The 27,186-nt window shown below is 38.1% G+C and overlaps 3 protein-coding genes across 12 annotated transcripts in view; 2 read left to right on the forward strand and 1 right to left on the reverse strand.

Annotated features, from left to right (window-relative positions):
• LOC139776684 (protein FAM13B) overlaps positions 1–3,772 on the forward strand; it is a 54,489-nt gene extending 50,717 nt beyond the window's left edge. For all 3 annotated transcript variants that reach the window (XM_071713550.1, XM_071713547.1, XM_071713549.1), the window contains one exon: positions 79–3,772. In XM_071713550.1, the coding sequence (XP_071569651.1) occupies positions 79–292 (214 nt within the window). In that variant the 3' untranslated portion in view covers positions 293–3,772. The remainder of the gene's footprint in view (positions 1–78) is intronic.
• A 159-nt stretch (positions 3,773–3,931) lies between these two features.
• On the reverse strand, positions 3,932–7,034 carry LOC139776686 (uncharacterized). Its single transcript, XM_071713557.1, has 7 exons — positions 6,586–7,034; positions 6,174–6,486; positions 5,386–5,656; positions 4,716–5,147; positions 4,553–4,656; positions 4,355–4,487; positions 3,932–4,275 (listed from the first exon to the last, which is right to left on the reverse strand). Exons 1-7 carry the CDS (start codon positions 6,923–6,925, stop codon positions 4,012–4,014), a joined length of 1,857 nt encoding a protein of 618 aa, XP_071569658.1. The 5' UTR covers positions 6,926–7,034; the 3' UTR covers positions 3,932–4,011.
• A 1,910-nt stretch (positions 7,035–8,944) lies between these two features.
• Nc73ef (oxoglutarate dehydrogenase Nc73EF) lies at positions 8,945–27,131 on the forward strand. Of its 8 annotated transcripts, none has more exons than XM_071713535.1 (17): positions 8,945–9,102; positions 12,627–12,881; positions 13,094–13,303; positions 16,492–16,594; positions 17,240–17,302; positions 18,422–18,677; positions 18,972–19,206; positions 19,315–19,494; positions 19,746–19,926; positions 20,003–20,283; positions 20,357–20,585; positions 22,877–23,155; positions 23,358–23,536; positions 23,760–24,194; positions 24,321–24,475; positions 24,777–24,905; positions 25,312–27,131. In XM_071713535.1, the coding sequence occupies exons 2-17, from the start codon at positions 12,633–12,635 to the stop codon at positions 25,409–25,411; spliced, it is 3,264 nt and encodes a 1,087-aa protein (XP_071569636.1). In that variant the 5' UTR covers positions 8,945–9,102; positions 12,627–12,632; the 3' UTR covers positions 25,412–27,131. The 8 variants fall into 8 exon arrangements, with proteins under 8 accessions (XP_071569636.1, XP_071569639.1, XP_071569641.1 ...); XM_071713537.1 differs by lacking the exon at positions 8,945–9,102 and adding an exon at positions 9,376–9,527; XM_071713536.1 differs by lacking the exon at positions 8,945–9,102 and adding an exon at positions 10,524–10,845.
• The last annotated feature ends 55 nt before the right edge of the window (positions 27,132–27,186 follow it).

Below are 27,186 nucleotides of genomic sequence, written 5' to 3' on the forward strand. Positions count from 1 at the left end.
AATTAAAAACTATTACTACTAAAAGAACAAATCCAACTCGAACATATTGGTCAACAATGTCATCTCTTCTTCTTGTAGAGAAGAATTATTGATGCAACAACGGGCTACTCGAGAGGAGAAGAAGCGGCTTCGCAGAGCGTTGAAGGAATTAGAAGCACAGTTCGAAGCCCGAGCTGGTCGTCGTATGCAACGCGAAGATCGCGGACCGCAAATCACTACCGTGTACGAATCCTACAAACAGGCGAAAGCGAAACTGAGACTGATCGACGCCCTCATAGCTAAGAAGGCTTGACGTAGTATTTAATTCGAGTAACAAAGAACTGATTTGAAACAATATTGTTGAATTTTAAGCGATCTTTGAACGTCTGTAAGAAGACACATCTGTCGCACCACGCAGGCACATTCATCGCCGTCTACAATTCCTGCATCGTGCGGCCATGATTAAAAAGGCCTGAAAAAGCAATATCTGCTGAAGCGAAGAACACTACTGTAACATAACGAGAATCTATCGTCTAGAATCAAAAGATTTCGCGAACAAAAACGTGAAAGTGAATAATACATGTGAGTGTAGGATTTATATATATATATATATATATATATATATATATATACTTCGCTTTCGTAAGATCGTGTGTACCGTATATTCTCTTATACGGTTTTCTTTCGATCGCAAATTCTGTTCGCGTTACAATGCTGGAGAATTAATACCGAATGTTTTCAATGTTACAGTATCTTTTTTACAGCATTATTTTTGATCAACATAATCGATATGTTGAAAGTACGCATAAGTGGACATATAATGAGCAATAGTAGTCCACATGATATCGTGGTAGTACATTTTAACTCTAAAAGTGCTAATAATTCTACATAAAATGATTATTACGATGTGATGTATCGTAATTGTTCGATGAAATTGCGTATCTTGTTCACCGGTTCACTTTGTATTTAACGTGTTTGTTTGCAATGGAAGATTTCCATTTGATTGTCCTCCATTCATTTCATCGCGTATGCAGCATTAGGATACATATTTGACGTTAATAAGAAACTGCTTATTTTGATATATTTACAGTTTATAAAATTGGTCAGTTACAAATATATAAAAAAATGTACTTATATTTTATATATATATATATATATATTTGTTGCAAAGATTTCTAAACTTGTTTGTACTTAAAGTGTCAAGTTTTATAGCGGTTAACGCAAGAATCGCTATTGCTATTGAACAAACACCGACTTGTCATTTTAAATCGTTTAGACAACTCAAGATTTTTCCAACATATAACGATATGTGTATCATACGATTGTGAGAACCGTGTCAGACAGCACATTTATTTCAAAGTCACATGTAATTTTATTTTCGTAATATTAACATTTCAAAAAGAATAGGATCCATTTGACATTATTTCGGGAGGAGTTCTCGTTTAGTTTTGCTGTTAATGTAAAGCCGGTTGAATTTTTCTCACTGACGATAATAATTATTGTGTCGATAAGACTTAAAAGAGAAAAGATAGAAGAAAGCGGGTATCCATATAATGATTAACGTTTATAGTGGACCCGATATTTATTTTATCATCGTACAGTAATCGCTGAAGTCTAAACGCTGAAAGAGTAAAGAACGAATCTGTGGGGTTACTCGTAATATAAGTACCTTGTAAGAGATATCACATGTTGTAATATTGTAGAGTACTATAAAATGTTACGATCTTAATAACGTATTAAAAGAGAAAGAGAAAAAGAATATTCACTAAGAGAAGCTCGTTGATTTTTGCGTTTATATTTTTGTACAAGTACGATTTTAAGGCCATTCGCAATGTATACACACACAACCGACTAGGGGCTACTATCATAAAAACGCCTTAAAATTCCACTTGGATCGATTTTTTCACATAGAATCTCGAGAATCAAGGGTGCTAATGGCTTGAGTTCTACCGCATGCCGACTAATACGAAAGAAATGCTTTGCGAATCTCTGACTGATGAGTTGCAATCGCGCTGTTTTCTTTTTCTCATTTTACCACGACACAGCGATGAAGTATCAGTCACCATTTCAGAATCGGAAGTTCTAATATGTAATTAAAACACAAAAGCCGCGGTGGTTTTAACTCTTTCGGGTATCAAACAGGAGACGAAGATCGGCGAAGAAATTCACTATATATAAATTCAGTCGCTGATCTCGCATACCCGCAGGATAAAATTATATAAAATAATTATATATCGATGGCAGCGAAGTCGCGAACACATAAATGCGAAATGCGTTCTAATTAACAAAAATGAGTAAGAAGCAAAAAAAAGATCAAGACAATTTTTTAGACCAAAGCATTTTTTAGTCTGTGATATAATGAGAGATATATTTGCGTTAAGATGGGAGAATGTGTGTGTGGAGTACTCGGTTCCGTTTCTGTTTCCTTCTTCCTTTTGTGAAAACAATTTTGTAGAAGAACAAGATAAAGGGAGATGATTTTTCCGCCGTTTCCTTCGTGCTTGAAGTCGGCGATATCTTCAAAAGATCTTACAGCGATGACGATAGCGTAAAGAAAGCAGAGTCCTTTTCCGAAAGAACGGTTGGAGACAGAGGGTACAAGAAAAAGTGAGAAAATGGATTTTTCGTAGACCAATGATCGGAATGAATATGAAAATAAATATTAAAATTCAGCAAGAATGTATCACTTTGTTAATTGGTCGCTCTTTGAAATTAATTAATCTCTTATCTGCTGCCATTTAATCACTTCTTCGTCATTTGATATTGCATAGCAACAAAAAATGTGCGACAGTACCCAGGTAGCAAGACTCGTCATTTTGACGTCAATTGACGTCAAAATGACGAGTGCTTGCTACCTGGGTAGGAACATCGCCGCAACAAGATCGTTCTCCGCGTTCGTCGCGGGATTGTTGTCCTCCATCCGTACTGCCAAAAGGACTGCGCTGTTCACGAGAGAAAAATTAATTTTGTATTTAACGCCCACAGGAGTGTTTTTATTTCTCGCGGGTGCACTTAAGCCGCGCCCCTCCACTAGTAAGAAAGAGAGAGAGAGAGCAAATTAGTATTATCGTAGATCTAAGATAACATTTTATATTAACGTTAACTAAGGTACATTTTGTAGTGGATAGTATCTTTAACAAATAAGGATAGATCGCGTGATTCTGTGTAGACGCTTTGAAAAGAAAGGAGAGAGAGAGAGAGAGAGAGAGAGAGAGAGAGAGAGAGCAGCAAGAATACTTAAAAAAAGAAGACAATGTAGAGGGAAGCGAGGAAGAGGACAATTTTATTTAGCGAAGCTAAGAGGCTGGATCGTGAATCGTTTAATCGGTAGTCAATGAAAAAGAAGAACGCTAGATATTCCATGCGAATCACATGATCTACGAACATATCTAGAGAGATTAGAATCTTACGACAAAGAGAAAGAAAAAAAAGTGTAAAAAAAAATGAAATTACTAGCGTAACGATTAATTTCTCTTGGATATCGTCATACGTAGCTGACAATTACAATCAACCGTGAGAGTCGTGACGACGAGGAATCCGTCTCTAGCAGGAGTCCTAAGAAAAACCACCTTCGGCGTTTATACACACACATGTTGATTCTGTATATACATATATATATAAATATATTATATATATAGAGATATACACACACAAACAAACACACACATACAAGCGGAAGAACTGCGTATATATATGAATTACATACAACCATACACGGATACAAAAGGAATAATACACATTATTATGGGGTAGCAGGCAGAATCGAATAAAATGGAATACGATCTGCTGGAAACGTGCGTTCTTTTTTATTGTCCCTAAAGAAAAAGAAGAAGAAACATCTCCCAAATCGTTCCCGTTAAATGCGCATCTTTTGTACGAACGGAAGAAGAAATTAAATGATGCTTCTGCCTTTTCCTGCGATTCGGAAATACTGAAATTCCATTGTATCAATGTGTAGGCGATTTGGTAAAAATAACTGCAATTTTATTCCATTTTCTTTTTGTTCTTTTAAGGTGACTCGACTTTACAACGTCACGACACGAGCTGCAGCTGCTTATGAAACGTCTGAATCTGCCGTAACAACGCAGCCAGCTGTATGGAAGCGGGCGGTTCTCGCGTCGCATTGTAAATTTTTCTTCGACCGAAGATCTGCGTCGGATTCATCGAATGAGACTTTCCGGGTATAATCGACAAGGGAAAGGGATCCTCGCACGTTTCCTTGGCCGACTCGGTCGCGATGCAAACCAGACTGTTTTTCTCGTGCAGCATTTTCATCTGCCGCTTCAGCGTCATTACCTGTTTTCGCAATGTCATTTAAAAAAAAATGTGTGTGCACGTCCGCGGAATACGTCGCATGTTCAATAATAGCTCTCACTTCTTTGTAGAGACCGACGACGGCATTGATTTCTTCTTCCTTGGCGTTGAGCTCCTTTTCCAAAGCGGACAATTCCTTCGCTAAAGATTTATCGTTTGACTTGTCCACCTCCAATTGCAGTCTCTCGTATTTTCTGTAAAGAACATAACCGGTAGTTCTTATTAAACTTTCAAATTTAAATGACGCCAGCACACTCACGTGTTCATCTCTTCAAATTGATCGTGAAGATTGATCAGAACGTCACGTATCTCCTTAGAATTGTGCGAATCAGGAATACGTATTTTATGATCGCCGATATTACCCTGCAGTACCAATACGGTTATAATACGTTTTAACTGCCAACAGCTAGAATGCGATTTACCTTTAACGTCCTCGAAATTTCTTGCTGATTTTGAGAACTCGTCAGCGTGTTGCTTTTGCTTACAGCGAAAGAAGACTGCTGCCTAGTCCTACGATCGCACGAATCACCTTTCTCTTTACGAAGCTGTTTAGAAGCGTTATTCTCTTTTTCAGAAATCATTTCTGCATCGGTGGACACCTTCGGCACACAGCCGCTTGGCGTCTTTCTCACATGTAAATTAAACACGGGCAATCTTTTATCTCGATCCAGGTTCTCCCCGCTGTTAAACGTTCCAGTCATTTGCGAGCTCACGTTGAGAATCGATCCCTCGTAATGACCGTTCATCTGATCCAGAAGGATCGACACCGGTCTCATGCCTCTGCTGACTTTGCGGATCAACGACGGGGTAACATCACTCGCGATCGGCTGTCTCATCTTCATCACGCTCAATACCTGCGTTGCGGAGGACGTTTTTCTTTAGATTAAGAAACGACTGCTTTTAGTTACATGTATATTTTGCGAGAGACAAATTATTCTTTTTGTAACGAAAAAAGCAGTGTAATTTAACGTAAATTTTAAATAATGCACGTTAAATTGTATTGTATATTAAATTGTGCGCGAAAAAATTATGAAACTTAAAAAAAATTTGATGTAATCAACACGGAGCTGCCTTTCTCGAAATTTCGCTTACTTGTTGAATATTTAATCCAAGATTGTGGCTCGGGGTCACCGAGGTCCCCACCACGAACGGTATGTTTCGGAAGTTAAACCTGCTGAAGTACGATCTGCTCGAGCGTTTTAATTTCGACGCCAAAGTCGGCATCCCATAGCTGGGCATGAACATTGGATCGTCGTATCTGTTGAAAGCGCGCTCGCACTGTCGCGTTTCATCTTCTGTCAATGGACCATTGTCAGGATGCTTTTCCGACTTATCTTGTTCCTGTGCTACCTCGGGCGTCGCTCTACAAGAGAAAGGAATTCGCTAGCAGTAATGATGACGATAGAAATTCGACAGTAAATAATAAATAAAAACGATAATAGAAATGTAGAGATAATGATGACTATATATATATTCATCGATTCTCTGATGGAAATATTTTGCTCAAGTACTATGAAATCGATGAAAAGTGAAATAAAATTACTGAATATATTATTTCAAAATAAATCATAATTTTTCTTATATACGATATGTAATGTAATACTATGAAATATAAGAAAAATTAAATTATACTGTTGGAAAGTAATAACAATTTTTTAAATATTAGATATCATGAAATTAATTGAATTAATTTAACTGAAAACTGAATTTGTACTGAAATATTGCGATGGAATCATAATGAGGGTCAATTGAGAATTAATTTCAAATACATTTCAATAAAATTTTATTTTATTTTCAGTAAAATATTTCCATCAGAGTTATCAAGAGTAACTACAATAACGTGACTATAAGTGACTATTATTATGGTTACAGATAATTACCCTGAGTTATTTTGACAATTTAATGTCTGAGGATGAGCTGGTTCATTTTTCTTATCGTAGGATTGACATTCGTGATTTACACGTTTAGAACATCTGTCTCTTGGACTTGACACCGATGCCTCTTGGTTCCTCCGATCAACGGTCTTGGGAAGGTGCGATTTTTTTTCATACTTAGCTTCATCGACTTTAGAGTGCTTACTGGACATCCCGGAATTGCTGTTCTTTAATCTAGTATTATGAAAAATTTCCACAACGTCGTTAGACTTCTTCAGCTGCTTTGGGGGATTGGATTGTTGATGCGCAACACCATGGCCTGCGTCAAAAATTAAACAATAGAAATCAATTTATGGTAGATTTAATTGTAAAATATATATGCAGAGACGGATCACATCACGCAAAATCGACTCTTTACCTCTGTGCCGACGTCGCTTCGCTTCTTTTCTACCAATAAAACCCGTGTCTTTGGTGGTGACCGTGCTCTTGGAAACAGAACTTCGTAACTTCGCTTTTCTTTTCCGCGGTTTCGACACCGAATTATCCATCCTGTATACGGAGTTTATTTCGCTTCTTCCCGTTCTCGACCTACTTTTCACCACTCGTCTGGTTTTTGCGGTATTTGACATGTCCAAATTGACCAAATTCAATCCCGAATCTTCAATACCTTCAATATCTTCGACACTTCTTCTCGCGGAGCACGGCGTTACGCGGAGATAATCCTCGTCCGCTTGCGACGTCAGTTTCTCGAAGGACATACTCGACGGGAAGTAATAACTTTTATATCCTCTGTCCGCCTATTTGTTACGAAGCTCGTTAAGTACAAAAATGTGTGTACGTAAAATTCTCGTACACATTTACAAAAATATAATCTCGCGTATATAGCGTACGCCTACTTCCGTGATTTCATCCTGAGTTGGCATCGTCGTTATCGAATGAGGAAGTTTCTTGTATAAGTGAGTCCTCGGTGTAATTGTGACATTCAATAGTCCTCTCTGTCTTTCTTCTATTAGACTCTCGGACCTCCCGATAATATCATCGTCATCGATGCTTTTTCTCGGAGAAAATCGGGCAGACTTCGGGCTCAAATTGAAAGCGTCTACGGGAACATGGACATTTAAATGTATGTACAGGTCCATTTTAATCTCGAAAGAATTTTTTTATCAAAATTTTCTTCAGCCTGTAGTTCAACATTACGATTTCTCTGAGGGATGTTACAGTTTGCAGTTTTGGTACCTGTAATTTCGCTGTTGCAACCATTATGCTTGATTGGAGATTTCAAGCCTGGACTTTTAGATAATGATATTATTGGCGAAATGTCGGACGTTTCTTTACTTTCCCTTATTTCCGTTTGAGCCTTCCGACAAACATCCATCATATAATTCAATTCCGACTTTAACGTAAAGCATTTTGTTTCTGCTTTGTTCAATTCCTGTCCCATCCCTAAATAAAGTTAGTGGTATTATATTTAAATTGTTTTTTATCTAAAACGCTTTCAGAAATTTTGTTTGGAACTAATTCCGACATAACATTAAACACATAAAGGAAAATTTAACATAATGCAAATATAAATGAGAAAAATATGGTTTCTAGAATCTAATCGTCGGAATTAAATCTAAGCGATAATATACTTCTTAGCGTGATGTTCGGTCTGCTTTCCGATTCGTTTAATTTGCGCCATGATTGCATTTCGGATTGATTTCTCAAAGGTAATTCTGAAAAGCAAAAATATATAGAAATAGACATAATATATAGAAAAATCAACTGCGAACAAGAATAGAATTTTACTCTAGGTTTTTCCAAGATATTCATTTCACAAGATTTTATTTTTTATTTAAACAATTACCAAAAATTCCGCTTATATCGTTATAAATATTCATATTGATTACATCAAATTCTTCTTAAGTTTCATAATTCCTCGCTCACATATAGTTTAACATACAATACAATTTAACGTGCATTATTCAAAATTTATATTAAATTACACCGTTTTTGTTACAAAAAGGATAATTTGTCTCTCACAAAACATACATACAAAATATACATATAAAATTAAAAAAATAATTCGTAGGTTACAGTTATACAACACGGTGGACGATCACATCGTTCTCTTGTTGCGGACGCATCCTTCTTTGTTTTGAAATATTCACACAGGGACAAATTCAATATTTAGACAATTTAACAACGGAAGCGAAGAGACACTTTAAAGTTTCGCCATTTCAATGTTGCGACGACAACCAATTAAAGATTAAAGATTAGAATCTGCGTTCCTCGAAATCGAAGAAAGTGCGATAATTAACAATTGAAAAAATGTAATCCGGCTTAAAATTAAATTTATTATTTCAGACTTTTTCTTAAACTGAAGTAATTACATCGAAAGTGCACAGGGCGACTTAATTAATCGACAATTAATTTAACCGGCAGTATCTAAAGCAAAGTTTCTATTTAATAAAAAGTTTCTATTTGTAATTCTACATTTAATAATAAAAGTTTTCTATCCATAATTCATTGTTTTCGATCTAATTTTTTCTTCCATATGTTAAATAATAAGAAATTAATAATTCTATTTACGTCGACAAAACAATATAGATATTATTCGAAAAATTAATCATTAATTAAACTAATCGGAGATCGATCGATCTCGCCTATGTTTCTCGTGATTAAATCTCAAATTTCGGGATCAATTCCCGCGCTTCCGTCACGTGACCGCGCGAGGAAAATCTTCGAATGCCAGTCTCGTGCGGCGTGCGGCTCGTGCCCATCGTGCCCGCCTTCGTCGCTAGGTCGCGCTCAAGTTCGTCTCCTCGCGAAGTCGCGAGCGGCCGAGCGCTATTTTTGGGGAGCGTTCGGAGTTTCAGATCAGACTGCGGTGGAAGCGAGTGGCAGCGAGTAGCAAATGGTGGACGGTGTGTGACCCTCGTCGTGTTAACATCAGGTATATAGGCGAAGTTCTCCGGCGCGCGAGCCGACGTCTCTCGTCCAACGACGTTCGGCGATCGTCGCCGGTCGGTCGACCGATCGATCGAGTCGCGCGACGCGATCGCCCGCGCCGTCGGGAGATTACGCTCAGTTACGTAAAAATCTACCGCGGACCGAAAATAGTCACCTGACTTCACCGTACGCGTACGCGGTAACCCCCTCGCCTTCCCTCCTAACCTCTCTTTCTCACCCTCGTGCAGTGTCTTATCGAGAGGAGGCGAGAAGAAGGGAGAAAAAGAGAAACATTCGCGATAAGAGATCCGCCCGGCGTCGATCTCGTCTTGTGACAGTTGTGACGAAATCGTAATCGGAGTAATCAGACCCCGGAGTAGTCAGTTCTGCGAGGCCGAGGGAGGCGCGAGCGAGAGTTCGTAGGTTAAGGTACACGCCTGAGCAGTGAGACTGAGCGTCAGGTCTCTTCGCCTTCGCGATAGAGATTGCGATTCGTGAATCACCGTATTCACCGCGGATTATTAGAATAGGCGTTAAATGCTTGTTAGCGGCATCGTTAGCAATCTCGTAACTCGTTAGCGACTTGTTAGCGCGCCGTCCTTCGCCGTTCTCCGCCGTTCTCCGCCGTTTATTCGATCGAGTTTGCGCGTGGGCGCGTGGTCTGTTTCTTTCCGTCTTCAACGCGCTCCTCGCAATTCTTTTCCCGCAACTGCAACAACGAGTTCGATCGTTCTGCAATCGTTATGCTCCTCGACTTCCGCGCGTTTAATTGTGGAAAAAAAGAAATACGAATGCTTGCTCTTCCATCATCTTGAATCTTGATGAACGAGCGGCCCTGTAGAGATCGGCAAGGAGGGAAAGGGAGAGGATAAAGCGTGCTAAATGTAGACACGTGGTTTTGGTAAGTGCGACCAAAAAGACGCGGTTAGTACACGTGGTCTGGTTTTTCGCAATTCTCGGCCTCTTTTTTCAGAGATCTCGAGTATTTAATTGTTTCAGTAGTACCAGAGACATGTAAGATCTGTTTGCTATATTTATATTTATATATTTTACAGTAATAAAAATATATTAATATAAATTCTCTGTGCGAATACTTTTTTATTTCATTGATATAAAAACGAATAAAAATATAAATTAATATCATCTTCGATTTTTTGTACGATACCTAAAATAAATATTCATCGCAGAACAAAGGGATACAATAATTTTTGACAAAGCTAGAATGGTATTTTTTTGAATTATATGTCGTTTCTGTACCCGGTTGCTGGTAAAAGTATCGATTACTTTCACTTAAATTATACTTTAGTATAAATTTATTAGTACCTATATAATTTATTAATTTCACGCTTTTGCTGTAACAGATACACAGACTTGTGGTTGCGTACATTCAAGTAACGGTGCGTTCTCGGGACCGACGTTTCGCATCTGCATTTCTGACGTGAGCGCGAGCGACAGTGTCAGGTATTCCCCGCCTCCCGCCCGCGCCGCGCCGCGCCGCGCCACGCCGTCGCGATTTCGCAGAGGTTCTACGTCAGGAGCACGGGAGACAGGGCGAGCCCCGCAGTTTTTTCCGATAGTCACATGCGCGCGAACGAGGCCAGCGATCGTCTCGAAGCGCATTCGAGACCGTCTTGCCGCGTGTTGATCGGACTTTGAGAGTTTTATTTTTCCCGGTTGCACATACACATTTCTTTTTCCACGCTTTTCCGCATACTCTGGGTGTCGAATAAAGAGAGAACTGCTCAAGGTAAATGCGAACAAAATTTGTATTTTGTAAGGACACAATTGTGCGGCGATCTGTGGAGAAAAACCGATACGGCTCGATGGCCTTCGTTGCTTTAACTTTACCGTCTGATTTGTACATATATACTGTTTGAAGTGAAAGGAAGTATTAATCTACAAGAATTTTTCTGCTTGCTCTCTCATTACTTACCTTATCTTGCAATCTTATCTCTCTAAATAAAGGGGCACGTACGTGACGTCAAATGTTCCGCCTCTCTGTGAGTGAATTTTTCGTCTCAATTGAGAAACTGGGTCTAATTTGATTAATGATTCTGTTGCTGTTAAATAAATAATAATAATTGCCAATTTAAATATGATTATTGAGAAGTATTCGGGAGTCACAATTGGTCACGTTAAAATTTGCTCTCAACGTTTTGAATTAATGTAGCGTCCATAAATATTGAGTGAATATTCTATAAATATTTATAAATATACAACAATTTGAATGTGACTGTCTGGCTGGTAAGACTTCCCTTTTGAAGAAAATACTGCTCTTCTTTGAAGCTAAAAAGAGCTATATTTCAAGTATTTTATCTTAGAACATTACACGCGTTTCTGGCAGACAGAATGACGTCTGTCAAGGCTTATCTGAATTCCGCAAGGTCTTGATAGTGCAAACTTTGCCCGTGTACTGTGCTTTTTAGCCTTCACTCTGCTTTTTAAAGGAAGTACTTCAGACAGCATTTTGCGAATCACTAATTAAGTGTGTTGCCGCGAGGATCTTTTTATGTAAGATGCTATTTTATATTTATACAGATGAGATGATGTACCGGCATCTCAGTAACATTTAAAATGTTTTCTGTGGTTTTCCGTGAAACGTTTATCGCGTGATTTTTTTTTCTCGAACAACGTTACGCAATTTGGAAGCCGGCCAGTTGGTAAAAATAGAGTGGTAACGCCTCGATAGTTATGGTAAACATTTAGTAAAGCGCAGTGAAACATAGAAACTTTTCGTTATATAAATATTAATCGATTGAACATAATAATATAAATAACACCTCAAACAATTTTATGTATTTAATCTTTAATTTATTCCGCGAATTCTGCGAAATTGTATAAATACAATTGCACGTTATTTGTTGAATAATATGTGTGAATATTGATCGCGTATTTACTTTGAATTTGATTGTACCTAATGACGCAGTTATGTCTCTATGCTAAGATAAAGCGTATTCTATAAAAGCGTCTATATATCAACTGGGGTTTTATTTAACCTGTGCACAAACAAGCACGCATATACATGTATATTGCAACATGTGAGAATGCCCAGATATACCAATCATGCTTACACAATTGCAAAATGCGTCTTTAGTATTCTCCGTGTTTCTTAGCAATCAGTAGATATGACATGCAGACAAAGTCTAGAATTTCAGTGATGCAATGAGAACAATTGATAAGGCAAGAGACTATAACAGATAAGGCCAGACAAATCAGTTTGTAATCGTACGTACTGCAAGATTGGCTTAACACACATTGCCCTATACGCTTATCAAAGTTTATATTCTCATTGATGCCTCATGACTGTGCGAGGGACCTGAAACGCTTAATTTAAATGCAAGTCAGATCTTCAAACAACGCATACTCATTTGGTCACTTGAGAAATTCAAGTGACGCGTAAAATACTAAGAACGCCTTATCGGTGACTATGTTTACGCAGTTTCGTTAGCTTATTTACATCTCTTCCACATTGACGATATGTAGCGAGATAAAGCAGCAACTGACCTTCTGCCTTCTATCATGTTCCAGGTCAAAATGTATAAGGCAAGGACAATATTTAGCACGCTGGCCCCCTTGGCGCCGCGCATGTGCGGGCCCGAGAGATACGCATCCTGGGTGGTCCGCAGTCATCCCTTGACCAGGACCAGTCAGGTGATTTTTACGGAGCCCGCGCGCAAGTACAACAGCCGGGCGGCAACCGAGCCCTTCTTGAATGGCAGCTCCAGCTCTTACGTGGAGGAGATGTACAACGCGTGGCTGCAAGATCCGAACAGCGTGCATGTGGTAAGTAAAGCTAAATGTATCCTCGTACAAAATTCGAAATCAATTTCTCACCATAGGAGAAATGAAAATTAATTAAAGTTTGTTGAAAAGGCAAAGAGGATGTATATCCGTTTTTTTCTTTTCTTTTGTGGAAGCTATTTGATTGTGCCGTTTGCTCATATTATAGCTGGAAAGATTTTTCTTAAATTTATTTTACCTTTGTTTATTCGTAGTCATGGGATTCCTTCTTTCGAAACAGCACCGCTGGAGCTTCCCCAGGATTCGCGTATCAGGCACCACCATCCCTCGCTCCAAGTTACAACCAAGTACCACTCGGAGCGTTGTTACCCCTGGGTGGCGGGACACAACTCGGTCAGGCGCCAGTTAATGAAAAAATTATTGACGACCATCTAGCGGTGCAAGCTATTATTCGTTCTTATCAGGTATGATATCGGAATTTTGTTTGCTTTACCCCCCTGGTAACCAATTTTAACGGGCTGTGATTGCAAACAAGTATTTTTGCAAACAAGTATTTTTGCAAACAAGTATATTTTGCACATGACAATTTATCATGTGTAATTTTATGAAAAATATGTAAATAATAATAACTCTTAGTAATTTGTATTAATTTGTTTGCAAGAAATGATTGCTTTATTCAGCCGTGTATAATTTACTTAGATAACGAAATGAATAACTAAATGCAGCAAAAATTGCTTTTTCAATATTGCTTTTATGGTAATACACTTTAATTATATAAAAATACAACTCTCTGGTAATTTTCTGCTCCTATCTCTATTATCTATAAAGATGTAATATTGTAATATTTTTTTATTTTATTACTAGATAACATGTCTAATAAATTAAATGGGAGCCTGGAGAAATCCGCTTTTAAATCATACTAAATATACTTCATTAAAATTTGCATGAATAAGAATATATTTTATTTTAATAGCGATATGTCAAAGATATTGTCTTCCAGTTAAACGTTTTAAAAAATTTTAATTCAATAATAAAGTTTTACAATTTCCTAGCTCTGTCGAAACAAATACGATACTACATATACGTTTTGAAGTTTATTCACATACTACGGAAATTGCTGTGGCATGCATTGATACAGCGTACATGCATCAATGTATATGTATATGCATGTAAATTCCACTGAACAAAATATTTTCGAATCTTTTGTGTCCCAGTTTTGTTTATATATATATATATATTATGTAATAAATAAGAACGTCTTTTAATATGAGTAAAGGTAATATATATATATATCCATATGTTATATGGATTAGAACTTATATCCATATACTGTATGCGATATAAACTTTATGCATAGTGAATATGTCGATATGAGCCTGGGACATGAAATATTGTACGTTGTAATTTCTGCTTAGTGTTAGGGGCTATCATGTGTGTTTCCAAATTTTTCTGACATCATGTTTGTTTCATATACTGTCAACATATGATTACACAATAAATGCATTGAGTACATATATATATATATATATATATATATATATAGCAAATTATATGAGCGAATATTGCATAATAGCCTCATTTTGTACGATTACACTAGTGGCTCACTGCATCTTCTATCTCAAGCATGTCTTGCATCTCCACATTTTTCCCAAAATAAAAATGCGGTTTTTCAAATTATGATTTTTGATGCCCTGATATTTGATGACTTTTCTCAATACATCAGATACTTTTATCGTAAAAGAAGCAGCAGCACACTATTTTTAATTAGCTTATTAAAACTGTGGTAGTTATTTAATAAGTTATAGCAACGCTTCTATTTTGTTTTAATTGTAGTTAAATTATAATCGTGAGAAAAATGAAAGAGAATCCATTCCTTCATAAACATTGTTGCAATAGATATCAATTCTTGGTATATGATATGTTACAAGTATCAGAACATATAAGTGGAATATTTGTTTGCTAAATAGTTGTATGTAGCTTATTGCTTCCATATTTCTTGATTGCAATTATATGTACAGTGTAGTTGCGAGAGTAGACACAGTTTATATATAAATGTGAGGTTCTTTTTCGGGATTATTCGTTGGCGTATAGGCCCGAGGTCACTTAGTTGCCGATCTGGACCCGCTGGGTATTATGCAAACAGACCTGATACACACGCATTACGCAGCCCGCAAGGGGGCTCCAGAGCAAGTGCTGCGACAGTATATGCTTGGTAAGGCTTTTCTTCCAAAGCATTTTAAACGGGCTTTTGTTTTAAATATGCGTTTCTCGCCATACGTACCATACGTTTAAAGGTATATAAGAATCGCATTGTACTGGTTTGGAGTATGTGGTGTATAAATGCGTATATAGAGTCATATTACCCGGCCCATGTTTACTGCAATTTCGAAACATCTCTTTCCAATTCGCATTCAGTATTATCATTTTACGCAATCATCTTTGCATATTAACATTTTACTTATATTTTGTTGAAAGCATTTTTCTACTTCTACATAAACTTTCAAGCATCTTTTTAAAAAATAATTGCTTGTAAAATTGTTTGTAATTTTAGAACACAATTTTAAAATAATCTTAATGATTATCTTGTCTATAACGTATGGAACGTATTTCAAAATTCTGTTGAAGTAATGTCTATGTATGTATATAAAGTTAAATAAGAAATTTATTATTTCTTTATATTTTTTTGGAAATTATATTTTTTAAGTTTCTTTGTTTCTTAATATTGAAAATATCGTACAACTGACTTACTCCTAACGGCAGTTGGAAAGAATTGTATAAGATTCAATATTATGTACTGTGTGCAAAGGGAAGGTATTTAACGAGCTTCGTATTGTGACAAACTTACTGATACTGAAAATGTTTGAGAAAGCATTATATTCATTTTGAATCATACAAATGATACGCCACATCTTTTCATAATAATCGATAATTTAATCGGACTTCATAATTCGAATGTCCATATGCATGCAGGCATTGTCGAGTATGACACATTTATCATTATGAATTTATCGCGTTTATATTTGACAGAGAGTAAAAATAGATAAATATATATACGTACATTGTCTGATATTATGTGAGTAAAATGTTGGGGTAAGAATAACAAAGAAATTCCTGTTGACTTTGCATGTACAATTTGTATTTGTTGTATGTGTATTGCTTTTGGATATTTGCACACGTTTTTTGTCTAGCATGCTTGTCTTTTTAAAATTTATACACACTAACATATTGCGCGCGATTGTTTTTCCTTGTATGAGTTACAAACCCCTTTGCATAAATAAGGGGATGTTTAAGCGGACACTTATCAGTCTTTAATTAATAAAACAGATAATATAACGCATAATTAAGCAGATGATAACGCATTAATAATAGGGAAACTAAGGAGCAGATAACACATTCGCAAATGTTAAGACAATAGCTTCATATCTTAATATGCGTATTTAATGTCAATTACTGTGATATGATGTTTTTCTTAGAGAGCACAATGAGAGATAACTTGCATCAAACACCATGTATTATCTTTGTCGTAATGCACCTATTCTTTGAAAGAGTACAACATCAAGCACAGTAATTTATATTTTTGACTAAATATACTTAAATCAAATGAGAATTTGAAAACTATTTGGTTCGCATGAATGTGGCATTAAATTGACAGATTCGTGGCCATCATATCGCTAAATTGGACCCACTCGGCATCAACAGCGCTGATCTTGATGATAGACATCCGCAAGAATTACTCTATACCCATTATTCATTCGGTAAGCTTAATTGAACGTGTTTTTGCATAAATAGAAAAGAATAAACTGTAAAAAGATGGATTTTTTTGAACAAAAATGCATCATGCATTTGTAAACTAGTAATTAGACTCAATACTAATTGATAACGTAATCGTATGTATCTTCGAGTATATTTTCGAGTATTAATTTTCCGTATAAAACTTATTTGCAGGCTGCTATTGCATAAAGCTATGTTTAATTTCTTCTCTCATGTTTAATTTAAATGAGGACAAATGAATATTTCTATCTTCCAAGTATTATTTGGACACATGGAAATGTGTAAAGTTTTGCTTCACGTTATTAATTCATCTCGTTAGTAATTCAGTTTATCGCTTAATTCTTTCAGCACTTTTCCATAACTCTACTTATACTTTATTCTCTTTATCCCGCGAGCATAGCTGTTGTTTTGGTATCACATCGAAAAAAGATATCATTGAAAGATAAAATGTGCAACACGTTTAATTATTAATATAATCAGAGATCTAGAGTTATTAATTTATTAAATCTCTTGATTCGTTTTATTACGAGCAAGTATGAGCTGAATGCGGCAGGTAATGAATTAAGAAGCCAAATCTTTGGGGGATCAATATTCGATCCAATTGTTGAGTTTGAGTCTAATGTCCACAGGGAAGAGACCACGCACTACTTTCTCGCAGGAACTTCAATACCGAGTAGCCGTCCTAATGAAAAGTATGTAGTAATCGCCGCCCAAATCGGGGTTGCTCCCGTAAAGCTCTCTTTTACTTGCGCTAGTCTATTGGGAGGCACTGGTTTATTTTGGATTTGCACTGTGAAGTCAGGTAGTTTTCGACTGAAAGCCTATATACCAGGTGCTTGGGTTCTTCTGTGTAAACATATCTCGACTATGTAAAAAGTCAAAAGATATTCACAGGCAACAGGTAGTTTTCAAACGTCTTCCGTGGAGGAATTAGAGGAGGGACATTTGAGTATTGATGTCACAGATATTTTAATGTGACGGACTACAGATACGGATGTAAAACTTTGGCAAAAAAAGAAACTAGTTTTGTTCCTCTTTTACTTTCTCACCCTCTCTGTTGAATCGAAGTGTTGCGTATATTATCTCTGACAATTTTTCTAACATGTATTTTTTTCCCTTTACCTATGTTCTGTTTCTCACCGCATTTTATATTGTCTTATTTGCTGTATATTTTTTATTACATCTTCCTAGTTTGTTTGAAACACTTTCCAATGGTTGGTTCAATGGTGATTGTTGTTTGAAGTTTGAACTAACGATGCTTTACTTTAAGCTCACAGCTTTTCTTCTGCATCAAAGAACTTTGTTTTTCTTTCAGTTTGGTATTTGTTTGCACTGTCGTGCGCATAGCGATATGTTATGATCATCAGTATCCTCACATACCTTTCAAAAGTATACTGCATGTTCGTTTCAGCAGATATTTTGCAATATGTGAATATTATCTATTATTAAAGAAGCATTTATACAGATGCGATATAAATATTATTTCTTAAATTAAAAATGATTACTATTAGATCTTGTACTAAAAGAAAGTAATTACTGTTGAAAATAGAGTTTTAAAGCATAAAAGGCACATTTTCAGTATCAGTTTTAGAAAAACAGAAGAAATGAAAAGAAAAATACACATATTCCAACAGTTCAACTTATATACAATTTAATTTTTATATTTACGCTACATGAATTATTTTATATTACATAAATGCGAAATAAATGCGCGATGCATTTAAATATCTGAGTATATAGCAATATTGATTGGGAAAGGTTTGGGATGTTTCTAAAATCCATGTGTTTTTCATTCCAAATATTTAATACAGAGGAGTCTGACATGGATCGTGTTTTCAAATTGCCATCCACCACGTTTATCGGTGGCAAGGAAAAATCATTGCCGTTGCGTGAGATCCTGAAGCGACTCGAGTCCGCTTACTGCGGTCACATAGGTGTCGAGTTTATGTTCATCAACTCCTTGGAGCAATGCAATTGGATCAGGCAAAAGATGGAAACGCCCGGAGTCATGGAAGTAACGAATGACGAGAAGAGGCTTATTTTAGCCAGATTGACACGCGCAACCGGGTAATAACACCAGCGCTAATCCAATACCTGAATTTTTTTAAAAAAACATGCAAACTTTGAAGTAAAAAATTTTCAGAAAAACCAAAGTCTTATATTTAATTTTTGTTTATATTTTTATATTTTTATCTTTTTTGTTATATAACTTAAAAAGCGTTTTTCCAAAATACCTTTTAAAAAGGAATTATACTAAATTGGCATGTGAATGGCAAAGTATGGAATTTAGATTCTCTTCTCTCGCATTCACTTGGTATCTAAGAGACGTAATTAGCAAGGGTCTTTTAATTTGAATCACAGATTCGAAGCATTTTTGGCGCGCAAATGGTCCTCCGAGAAGAGATTCGGTTTGGAGGGTTGCGAAATTTTGATTCCAGCTATGAAGCAAGTGATCGATAAGTCTACGGAACTGGGAGTTGAGTCGATTGTCATGGGTATGCCTCATCGTGGTCGTCTCAATGTTCTCGCTAATGTCTGTCGTAAGCCATTGAGTCAAATTTTCACACAGTTTGCTGCGCTCGAAGCCGCTGATGATGTAAGCATAAGACGAATCGTGCTTCTTAGCTACGTAGAAAGTGTATTTTGCTACTGCGGCTAGTTTGTTGATACTAAGAGAATCCTACTAATGATAAAATAATTTCAGGGTTCCGGCGATGTAAAATATCATTTGGGCACGTACATTGAGCGTCTTAATCGAGTGACGAACAAGAACATTCGTCTCGCCGTGGTTGCAAATCCATCGCATTTGGAAGCTGTAGATCCGGTGGTTCAAGGCAAAACACGCGCCGAGCAGTTCTACCGTGGCGACGGCGAAGGCAAGAAAGTAAGCAATTGCTATATAAATGAAAATGTACCTTGAATACTTATAATTAGATTAGCAATGAGCGGTTTAAATAAGGAAAAACAACTTTAGAATTTGAATTGTGAGATTCAAGTCAGTTAAGTAGTTATTAAAATGATTAAATATTATTGATTATTAGATATTCAATAACATGTGTGATATAATTATACAATCTTGGTTACGTTTATGGATGTTAATTCATTTTAATGAGTGTAATTTTATGTATACTCCAGGTCATGTCCATTCTTCTTCACGGAGATGCTGCGTTCTGCGGTCAAGGCATTGTCTTCGAGACAATGCATCTATCTGACCTGCCTGATTACACCACTCACGGCACTATTCACATTGTTGTGAATAATCAGATCGGTTTTACTACCGATCCGAGGCATTCACGATCGTCGCCGTACTGCACTGGTTGGTACTTACTGATGAAAATCGAGTTCTGTCTATATTCTCTAATGGCATTAATTATCGCGAATTTATTTATCAGATGTGGCTCGAGTGGTGAACGCACCTATCTTCCACGTGAATTCCGATGATCCCGAAGCTGTGATGCACGTGTGCAAAGTAGCGGCGGAATGGAGGGCTACCTTCCACAAAGACGTCGTGATCGATTTGGTCTCCTACAGGCGCAATGGTCATAATGAGATTGACGAGCCGATGTTCACGCAGCCTCTGATGTACCGTAAGATCAAGAACACTTTGTCAGCCCTTGACAAATATGCCAACTCGCTCATTGAAAATAGTGTTGTCACACAAGAAGAAGTTAAGGTGCGAAAGTTACATATATAATATAATTACTTCATATAATTACTTTTACAATAAAAGCGACGTTTCTTTGTAGGATGTGAAAGACAAATACGAAAAGATCTGTGAAGAAGCATATAACAACGCCAGGCAGGAGACGCATATTAAGTACAAAGACTGGTTGGATTCACCGTGGTCAGGTTTCTTCGAAGGAAAGGACCCGTTGAAAGTTTCGCCCACTGGTATCAAGGAAGACACGCTGATACATATTGGAAAAAAATTCTCATCACCGCCACCGAATGCCGCTGAGTTTGTCATCCATAAAGGTGAGCATAGCAGCGTTAGAAAACGAATACGGTAATATCTGTCTTGCGGGAAAAAAATATATCGAATAAAAGGAATCAGAAATAAAATATAGGTAATAGAAAATCAAAATTACGAACACATAAAAATATATTGTAAAAGTTTATCGTATAATTTGTACATGTGACGGTACGCCTTTCTTGTCACATAGAATTAGCTCGCCGGAGGCTGGGTTTAAGAAACGCGTTGAGACACTTGTATGATTTTACATCGACGTTTATTGTAGACTTTTACTAGATATATCCAATAAATTTACAGAAATGTTTACAAGTAAGTTTACCGCGATTGCGGGCCACGCTTGCCGCGAGTAAGTGTTGATATATGTGTGTTTTTGAGCCGATCGCAGATGTAAGCGCAAACAACGGATTTCGTGACGCAGACGGATATAAGTGTATCGCAGAGCTCAATTGTCGGAGTTTGTCTTGTAGGTCGGCTTATAGTTTACCGCAGGTAGACGCGTCGGAGTTCATAACGCAATCGGATGGCGGGCGGACTTATAACTACGAACGGACAAGTATTAGCCTAATTCTTAAGTCTATGGGTCGGTAATCGCACAGAACGCTGGCGCGCACGGGGACTCGGTCGGATATCATCAGTCGGGAGCACTCAACTGATGTCTCGGTTGCTAGGAGAGTTCTTGTCGGGATTAGGATTAGGACGGGACGGGATTGTTTACCGGTGGTGCCTCCAGCGTGATCCCGAGCTTGGCCCACAGGTCAACGCCAATTAGCATTGAGCTTTCCAACGAGGGCATGACGAAGAAATTATGCTCGTACGTTTTGTCACCAATTTTCACGGGGAGAGTAAAGATCCACGGAATCTCTGTATATTTCCCATCCGCCAGTTTGACGGAGTATGCCTTCTCGCATGCCTCGGTGAATCCGAGACATTTTACATATTTAGCGATGTCTATATTGATAAAAGACACTTCAGAGCCGGAATCGATTAACGCCAGCACAATACGCCGTTGTATGCGGACGGAGATGTGGGGCCGCGGACAATACATTACTTGGACGGCGGTGGGGATCGAATAGCGGCGGCGGCTTCGCTTCCCGGCCCGTGTCATATTTTCCGGGTGGCAGTCGCGGGTAAAGACGCCATTTTTGCCGCAACGTGAGCAAAACTTTCGGAACGGTCTCTTGCAGCCCAAGCGTGTGTGTCCGCGTTGCTTACATCTCCAGCAACACTCCTTCCGGTTATAGGCTGCGGTTTTCTTTTCGGCCCTTTGCTCGCAGTTTTGCTTTTGTCTCACTTCGAGCTCTGCTACGCGTGCAGTTAGGTTCTCCAACCCGATGACGTCGTCCAGGCGGATGTAATACTCGGGTCTTATATTGTTGTTGAGCCTCTTCTCGAGCTGCTCTTCCGCCGAAGAGCCTTTTGCTCGCCGCATGCTTATAAGGAGAGCCGTGGCGTACTTATTAGACTCGTCAGATTTTTTATACCGTCCCTAGATCTCGCGCTAATTGCACAGACGGGCGCAACGGCGGTCGTACCGCGGATAGACTTATACCTATCGTAACGCAAACTTATAACTACGGATGAACACGCATTAGTCTAAATCTTACATCTATGGGTCGGGAATCGCACGGAGTGCTGGCGCGCACGGGGCCGGCTACAATCGGGAGTACCCGGCGGGGAATCCGCAAACCGAGAAAACGCTCGGCCGAGGACGGGAAACGCCCGTTCTCTATACGGAGGATAGGAGCAACCTCGTACGGGCGCAATGGCGGTCGTACCGCGGATAGACTTATACCTATCGTAACGCAAACTTATAACTACGGATGAACACGCATTAGTCTAAATCCTACATCTATGGGTCGATAATCGCACGGAGTGCTGGGAATCCGCACACCGAGAAAACGCTCGGCCGAGGACGGGAAACGCCCGTTCTCTATACGGAGGATAGGAGCAACCTCGTGTTTCGGTTCTTAGGAGAGTTCTTGTCGGAATCAGGATCGGGAGAGGAATGGTGTCTTTGGCTTGCTCCGGTCCTCTATTTATACTCAGAGCGACGGGTAGCAGGTGTGTGCGGTAAAGGGGGTAAACGTAAACACACGTGATCTCCCTTCCATTTACCCGGCTCGCCGCTGTGGTAGGGGGTCCGACATCCGAAGTGTGTATGAAGCAAAATGCCTGTTGTATGTTGTATAGCGCATTTAGTCGACTATATATATAGTGACGAGGCGAGGGGCGTTTGTCACATACAATATAATTAGGGGAAAAAAATAATAATTATTTTTTATACGTTTTACAGGTATCGAGCGTATTTTGAAGTCTCGCATGGAAATGATCGAGGCTAGAACCGTCGACTGGGCTCTCGGCGAAGCTATGGCTTTTGGATCTCTCCTCAAGGAAGGTATTCACGTTCGTTTGTCAGGTCAGGATGTGGAGAGAGGCACATTCTCCCACAGGCATCATGTACTGCATCATCAGACTGTTGATAAGGCGACTTATAGGCCACTCTGCTATCTGTATCCTGATCAGGCACCTTACACTGTGTGCAACAGTTCTTTGTCTGAATTCGGTGTTCTCGGTAAGATTGCAGTTTCTACAATTCTGATATAATTATCGGTACGCTCCAAAATATATTGACAGTACTAAAAGTCTCTAGTATTGTGTAATGTAAATTGTAGATTTTCAGTACTAGTACATTTTAAAACGTACCGTCGGTATTATAGCGCTCTATAAATTTTGCTCCTGTTTTGTATATTAAAATGATTTTATTGCAATTATAGGATTTGAGTTGGGCTATTCTATGACGAATCCTAATGCGTTGGTATGTTGGGAAGCTCAATTTGGAGATTTCAACAATACGGCGCAATGTATAATTGATCAGTTCATCAGTAGCGGTCAAGCTAAATGGGTTAGGCAATCCGGTCTCGTAATGTTGCAACCACATGGTCTTGAAGGAATGGTAAGTTCGCAAAATCAAACTTAAACTCGAATTATTTTGTAATATTAATTTACTTTCTTCAAATATAAAATATAGGTTTCCAAAACGGATTATCACACTCATTTTAACTCTAATCAATTTCATATACAATCAAGGCATACATGCGGGGTCAACCTGACAAGTCGATCGTTTTCATCATTCCACAATATAATTTATTGGCTTTAAATTCGCATTTTTTTTGTAGGGTCCCGAGCACTCTAGTGCTCGTCTGGAGCGTTTCCTTCAAATGTCTGCCGACGATCCGGATTACTTCCCACCGGAGAGCGAGGAATTTGCTGTTCGTCAGCTGCATGATAGCAACTGGATTGTCGCAAATTGCAGTACGCCGGCCAACTACTTCCACATACTGCGACGGCAAATCGCATTGCCGTTTAGAAAACCGTTGATCCTGATGACACCGAAATCGTTGCTCCGTCATCCAGAGGCTAAATCTAACTTCGACTTGATGCTGGAGGACACACAGTTCCTCAGAGTGATACCCGATGAAGGTGCGGCGACTCAGAATCCCAACGGCGTCAAGAAGTTACTGTTCTGTTCCGGAAAGGTCTATTATGACTTGAAGAAAGCGCGCACGGAACGGAAGTTGGATGATAAGATTGCGATCGCGAGAGTGGAACAGGTCAGCCATTACTTTTGGGACAAGTTGATCGTATCATATTTCATTAAATTTCTTTAAATTACATAATTTAATTATGTTGAAATATTCAATGTATGTCAATATTTTAATCGATTCTTTTGGTTCTAGATCTCGCCTTTCCCGTACGATCTCGTCAAGAAAGAAGCTGCTAAGTATCCCAATGCAGAGTTGATATGGTCTCAGGAGGAACACAAGAACCAAGGCGCATGGACTTACGTGCAGCCTAGGTTCCACACGGCGCTTAACGGCACCCGAAACGTAGTGTAAGTATCAAAATAAACTGAAAAAAAGTAAAATGTATTTGTATGTATGTGTGTGTGAGTGCACCCGTGTTACACCACGTTGTATTTTATTTCTTATATCTTTAGCTGTTCACACGGCCCACTTTTTATTTTGTCGCGACGATGAACGCGACGCGTTAAAATTTTGCAATTCATATACATATTTGAATCAGTGCGCGTTTATTTTATCTTTTTATTATGAGTTATACAGGCAGTCGTCTGCTTTTTTCGTTCTATATATGTTTCATGAAAATAAAATGAAAAATTGGGCCGTGTGTTGCAGTGGCGCGTCAAACACGAGTGATCAAGGGTGGTTTGCCGGTTTGTTCTCGTCGCCCAAACCGACTAAAACCACAACTGTGTCAGAGCCGGAATCAACGGAATCTACTGAACCAAAGCAAAGAACAGTGAGGTAATATCGGCAAGATGGTCACTGAATAATTGTGTCATTTAATGGAAAATTATTGTAAATTGATTTTTATTTAGATACAAGCCGTTAATTGAATGAATTACTGAATGAATTATTGAATGAATTACTAAACTATTATTCTTATTCATGATTATGTTATGAAATTTATTTAATATATATTAAAGATATTGCAATTTTACATTAAAAATTGAATAAAATAATTATATGTAAAATTAATTGCGTTAATTATATGAATTTACTGCCGTTACGTTTGCACTTTAAGTCTTTTAAATAGTTTCAAAATAGTTCTTTTAGTAAGATTTGATTGATATTGGTTGGTGTGTGTCGTAAATGTATCAGATTTTAAAAGCAGATTGCATATTTTGAGGAATTTATCTTGATGTTATAGGTACGCTGGACGTCCCACTGCATCGTCACCCGCTACTGGCAGCAAAATGCAACACCTCAAGGAACTCAAACAACTGCTTGACGACTCCCTCAACTTTTAATGATCCTTTATAGCACTACGTGTAGAACTGAAAGTTTATTTATTTTTCTCATATCTTAATGTATCCATTACTACAATTTTGTGTCCTGCTCGACATACACCACGGAACAGAGATTACACCGTAGCTGTTTAAATGATTTCTTCGCAATGACAACTCCTACGTTTAAGTTCGTATGTGCGCACGAATGTTTCATCTGAAATGTAATCTTTCCGCTTGGTCATTTTTTTTTCTTCCCATTGCATGTGTACACATGTACACAATTTCACAGGCTAAACTGTGATAGTTTTTAATTAATATTAATGCAATTGAATATCGATTACTAATTTACGATCTTTTAGCTGTACTCATGCTACCCTACAATCAGTTATTCATCTACATGTATATTTCATTCTTTTACCTACGTTTGAATGTGAATTTTAGGCATTTTTCTTTAATAATCGACGCGGTTTCGCACGTAGGTCTGAATAATACGCTTAATGTATGCGATTGAGACGATAATTTAGATATATATTAGTTTTACAAGTATATATATTTAAACGAATGTGTAAAAAAGAAACTTGCTAGTCCAATGATCTACATAAGTGTGAAACATTCGTGCGCCCGTTGTCCTCTGTACTTCAATCTGTTCGTACTTTGTTCTAAATTAATTTTGCGAGGTCGATAAGATTACAAAAAGGGAAAGTATTATTAATTTATGCAATGTTACGCAGCGCGTACATTTTAACGTGTAGTAACAATCCTGTAGGACCTGTAGCACACTCCGGGCCGAAGAGACTGTCCATGGCAAAAGGCTACGAAGTGCATATGGCGAATTTTTTTCTGTAGTAATTTATTTATGCGCCATGAGAGGGTTACCAATCACTTTAATTTTTTATCGTGGCTGTATTTTTATAAAAAATTAAATGAATTGGCGGGTTATGCTGCGCGTTCTTGACGCGAAAATAGTATGATGTAGCACTAAATACCTCGAGATCTGTGTCTCGTCTCGACCTCGGTTGTGCCGACACGACGTTTAAAAGTGCCAGTAATAGAAGCGCATCGAACTCGGATCTTCGATTTGGGTTTAAACTTGAAAGCGCGTCACGACCGAGGCCCTAGTGCTACTCCATGGACGGTGTCGACGGATGCAGCTCAGTAAAGAGTGTTGAGAGTAGAAGACAAATTAGTAATATTTAACAGCGTCTAGGAATTAATTTTAATTAATAATTTAGCCGGGAAAGCCGCGTGACTCACGTGGGTCGCACGCGTAGCGTAGCGAAAAGGTGCGCAGTATTTAATATTCTTCTATCTATACCGTTTGAAAGATGGGACGAACAAAGAAATGTTTGAGAAGCTACGTCGTCCTTGCGCTGATCGGAGGAAAGCGTTGTACGTATGGTAAATATTCGTTTTGTATTGTCGGAAAGCGGTCGGTGATGAGAAAGCAGTCTCGTTATTTTGGCTTGAGATGCATCTGAAACGATAGTTGTGTGATATCTCTATTGATCCAGCACGATATTATTGTTAGACAGTTCAACAAAAGCTACGGCACCTACCTTGTTCCTATCCGTTGTATCGTGTGCGTATTTGTAACAATGATACCGGCGCACGTGTGTGCTTAAAAATGAAAATTTCTGTCAAACAATGTCTGACGCTTAAAAGTTCCATTTAGTAAACACCGCTGATATTACGCCCGATATTGTAGTATCTTATTGCTGAATTAAATTGTCTCATCGTCTCACGTCTGTCTGATTAATGTTGCCCCCTTCGCACTAGTAATAGTTTGCGTAATAGTT

This window comes from Temnothorax nylanderi, unplaced genomic scaffold, assembly GCF_030848795.1.
Source record: "Temnothorax nylanderi isolate EJ_2023f unplaced genomic scaffold, tnyl_v1.0 TNYL_tig0125_pilon, whole genome shotgun sequence".
In the NCBI taxonomy this organism is placed as follows: domain Eukaryota; kingdom Metazoa; phylum Arthropoda; class Insecta; order Hymenoptera; family Formicidae; genus Temnothorax; species Temnothorax nylanderi.

What these genes read in the sequence shown, in the direction of transcription:
- LOC139776686 (XM_071713557.1), bottom strand. Translation starts at nt 6,925, where the DNA reads ATGTCCTTCGAGAAACTGACGTCGCAAGCGGACGAGGATTATCTCCGC. An exon ending in AATTGTCAAAATAACTCAGG is followed by an intron (nt 5,657 to 6,173) that starts GTAATTATCTGT and finishes TTTCTCTTGTAG; the next exon opens with AGCGACGCCCGAGGTAGCAC. An exon ending in TTGGATTAAATATTCAACAA is followed by an intron (nt 5,148 to 5,385) that starts GTAAGCGAAATT and finishes TCCGCAACGCAG; the next exon opens with GTATTGAGCGTGATGAAGAT.
- Nc73ef (XM_071713535.1), top strand. Translation starts at nt 12,633, where the DNA reads ATGTATAAGGCAAGGACAATATTTAGCACGCTGGCCCCCTTGGCGCCG. An exon ending in CGCTCGAAGCCGCTGATGAT is followed by an intron (nt 19,207 to 19,314) that starts GTAAGCATAAGA and finishes AAATAATTTCAG; the next exon opens with GGTTCCGGCGATGTAAAATA. An exon ending in CCAAAGCAAAGAACAGTGAG is followed by an intron (nt 24,906 to 25,311) that starts GTAATATCGGCA and finishes TTGATGTTATAG; the next exon opens with GTACGCTGGACGTCCCACTG.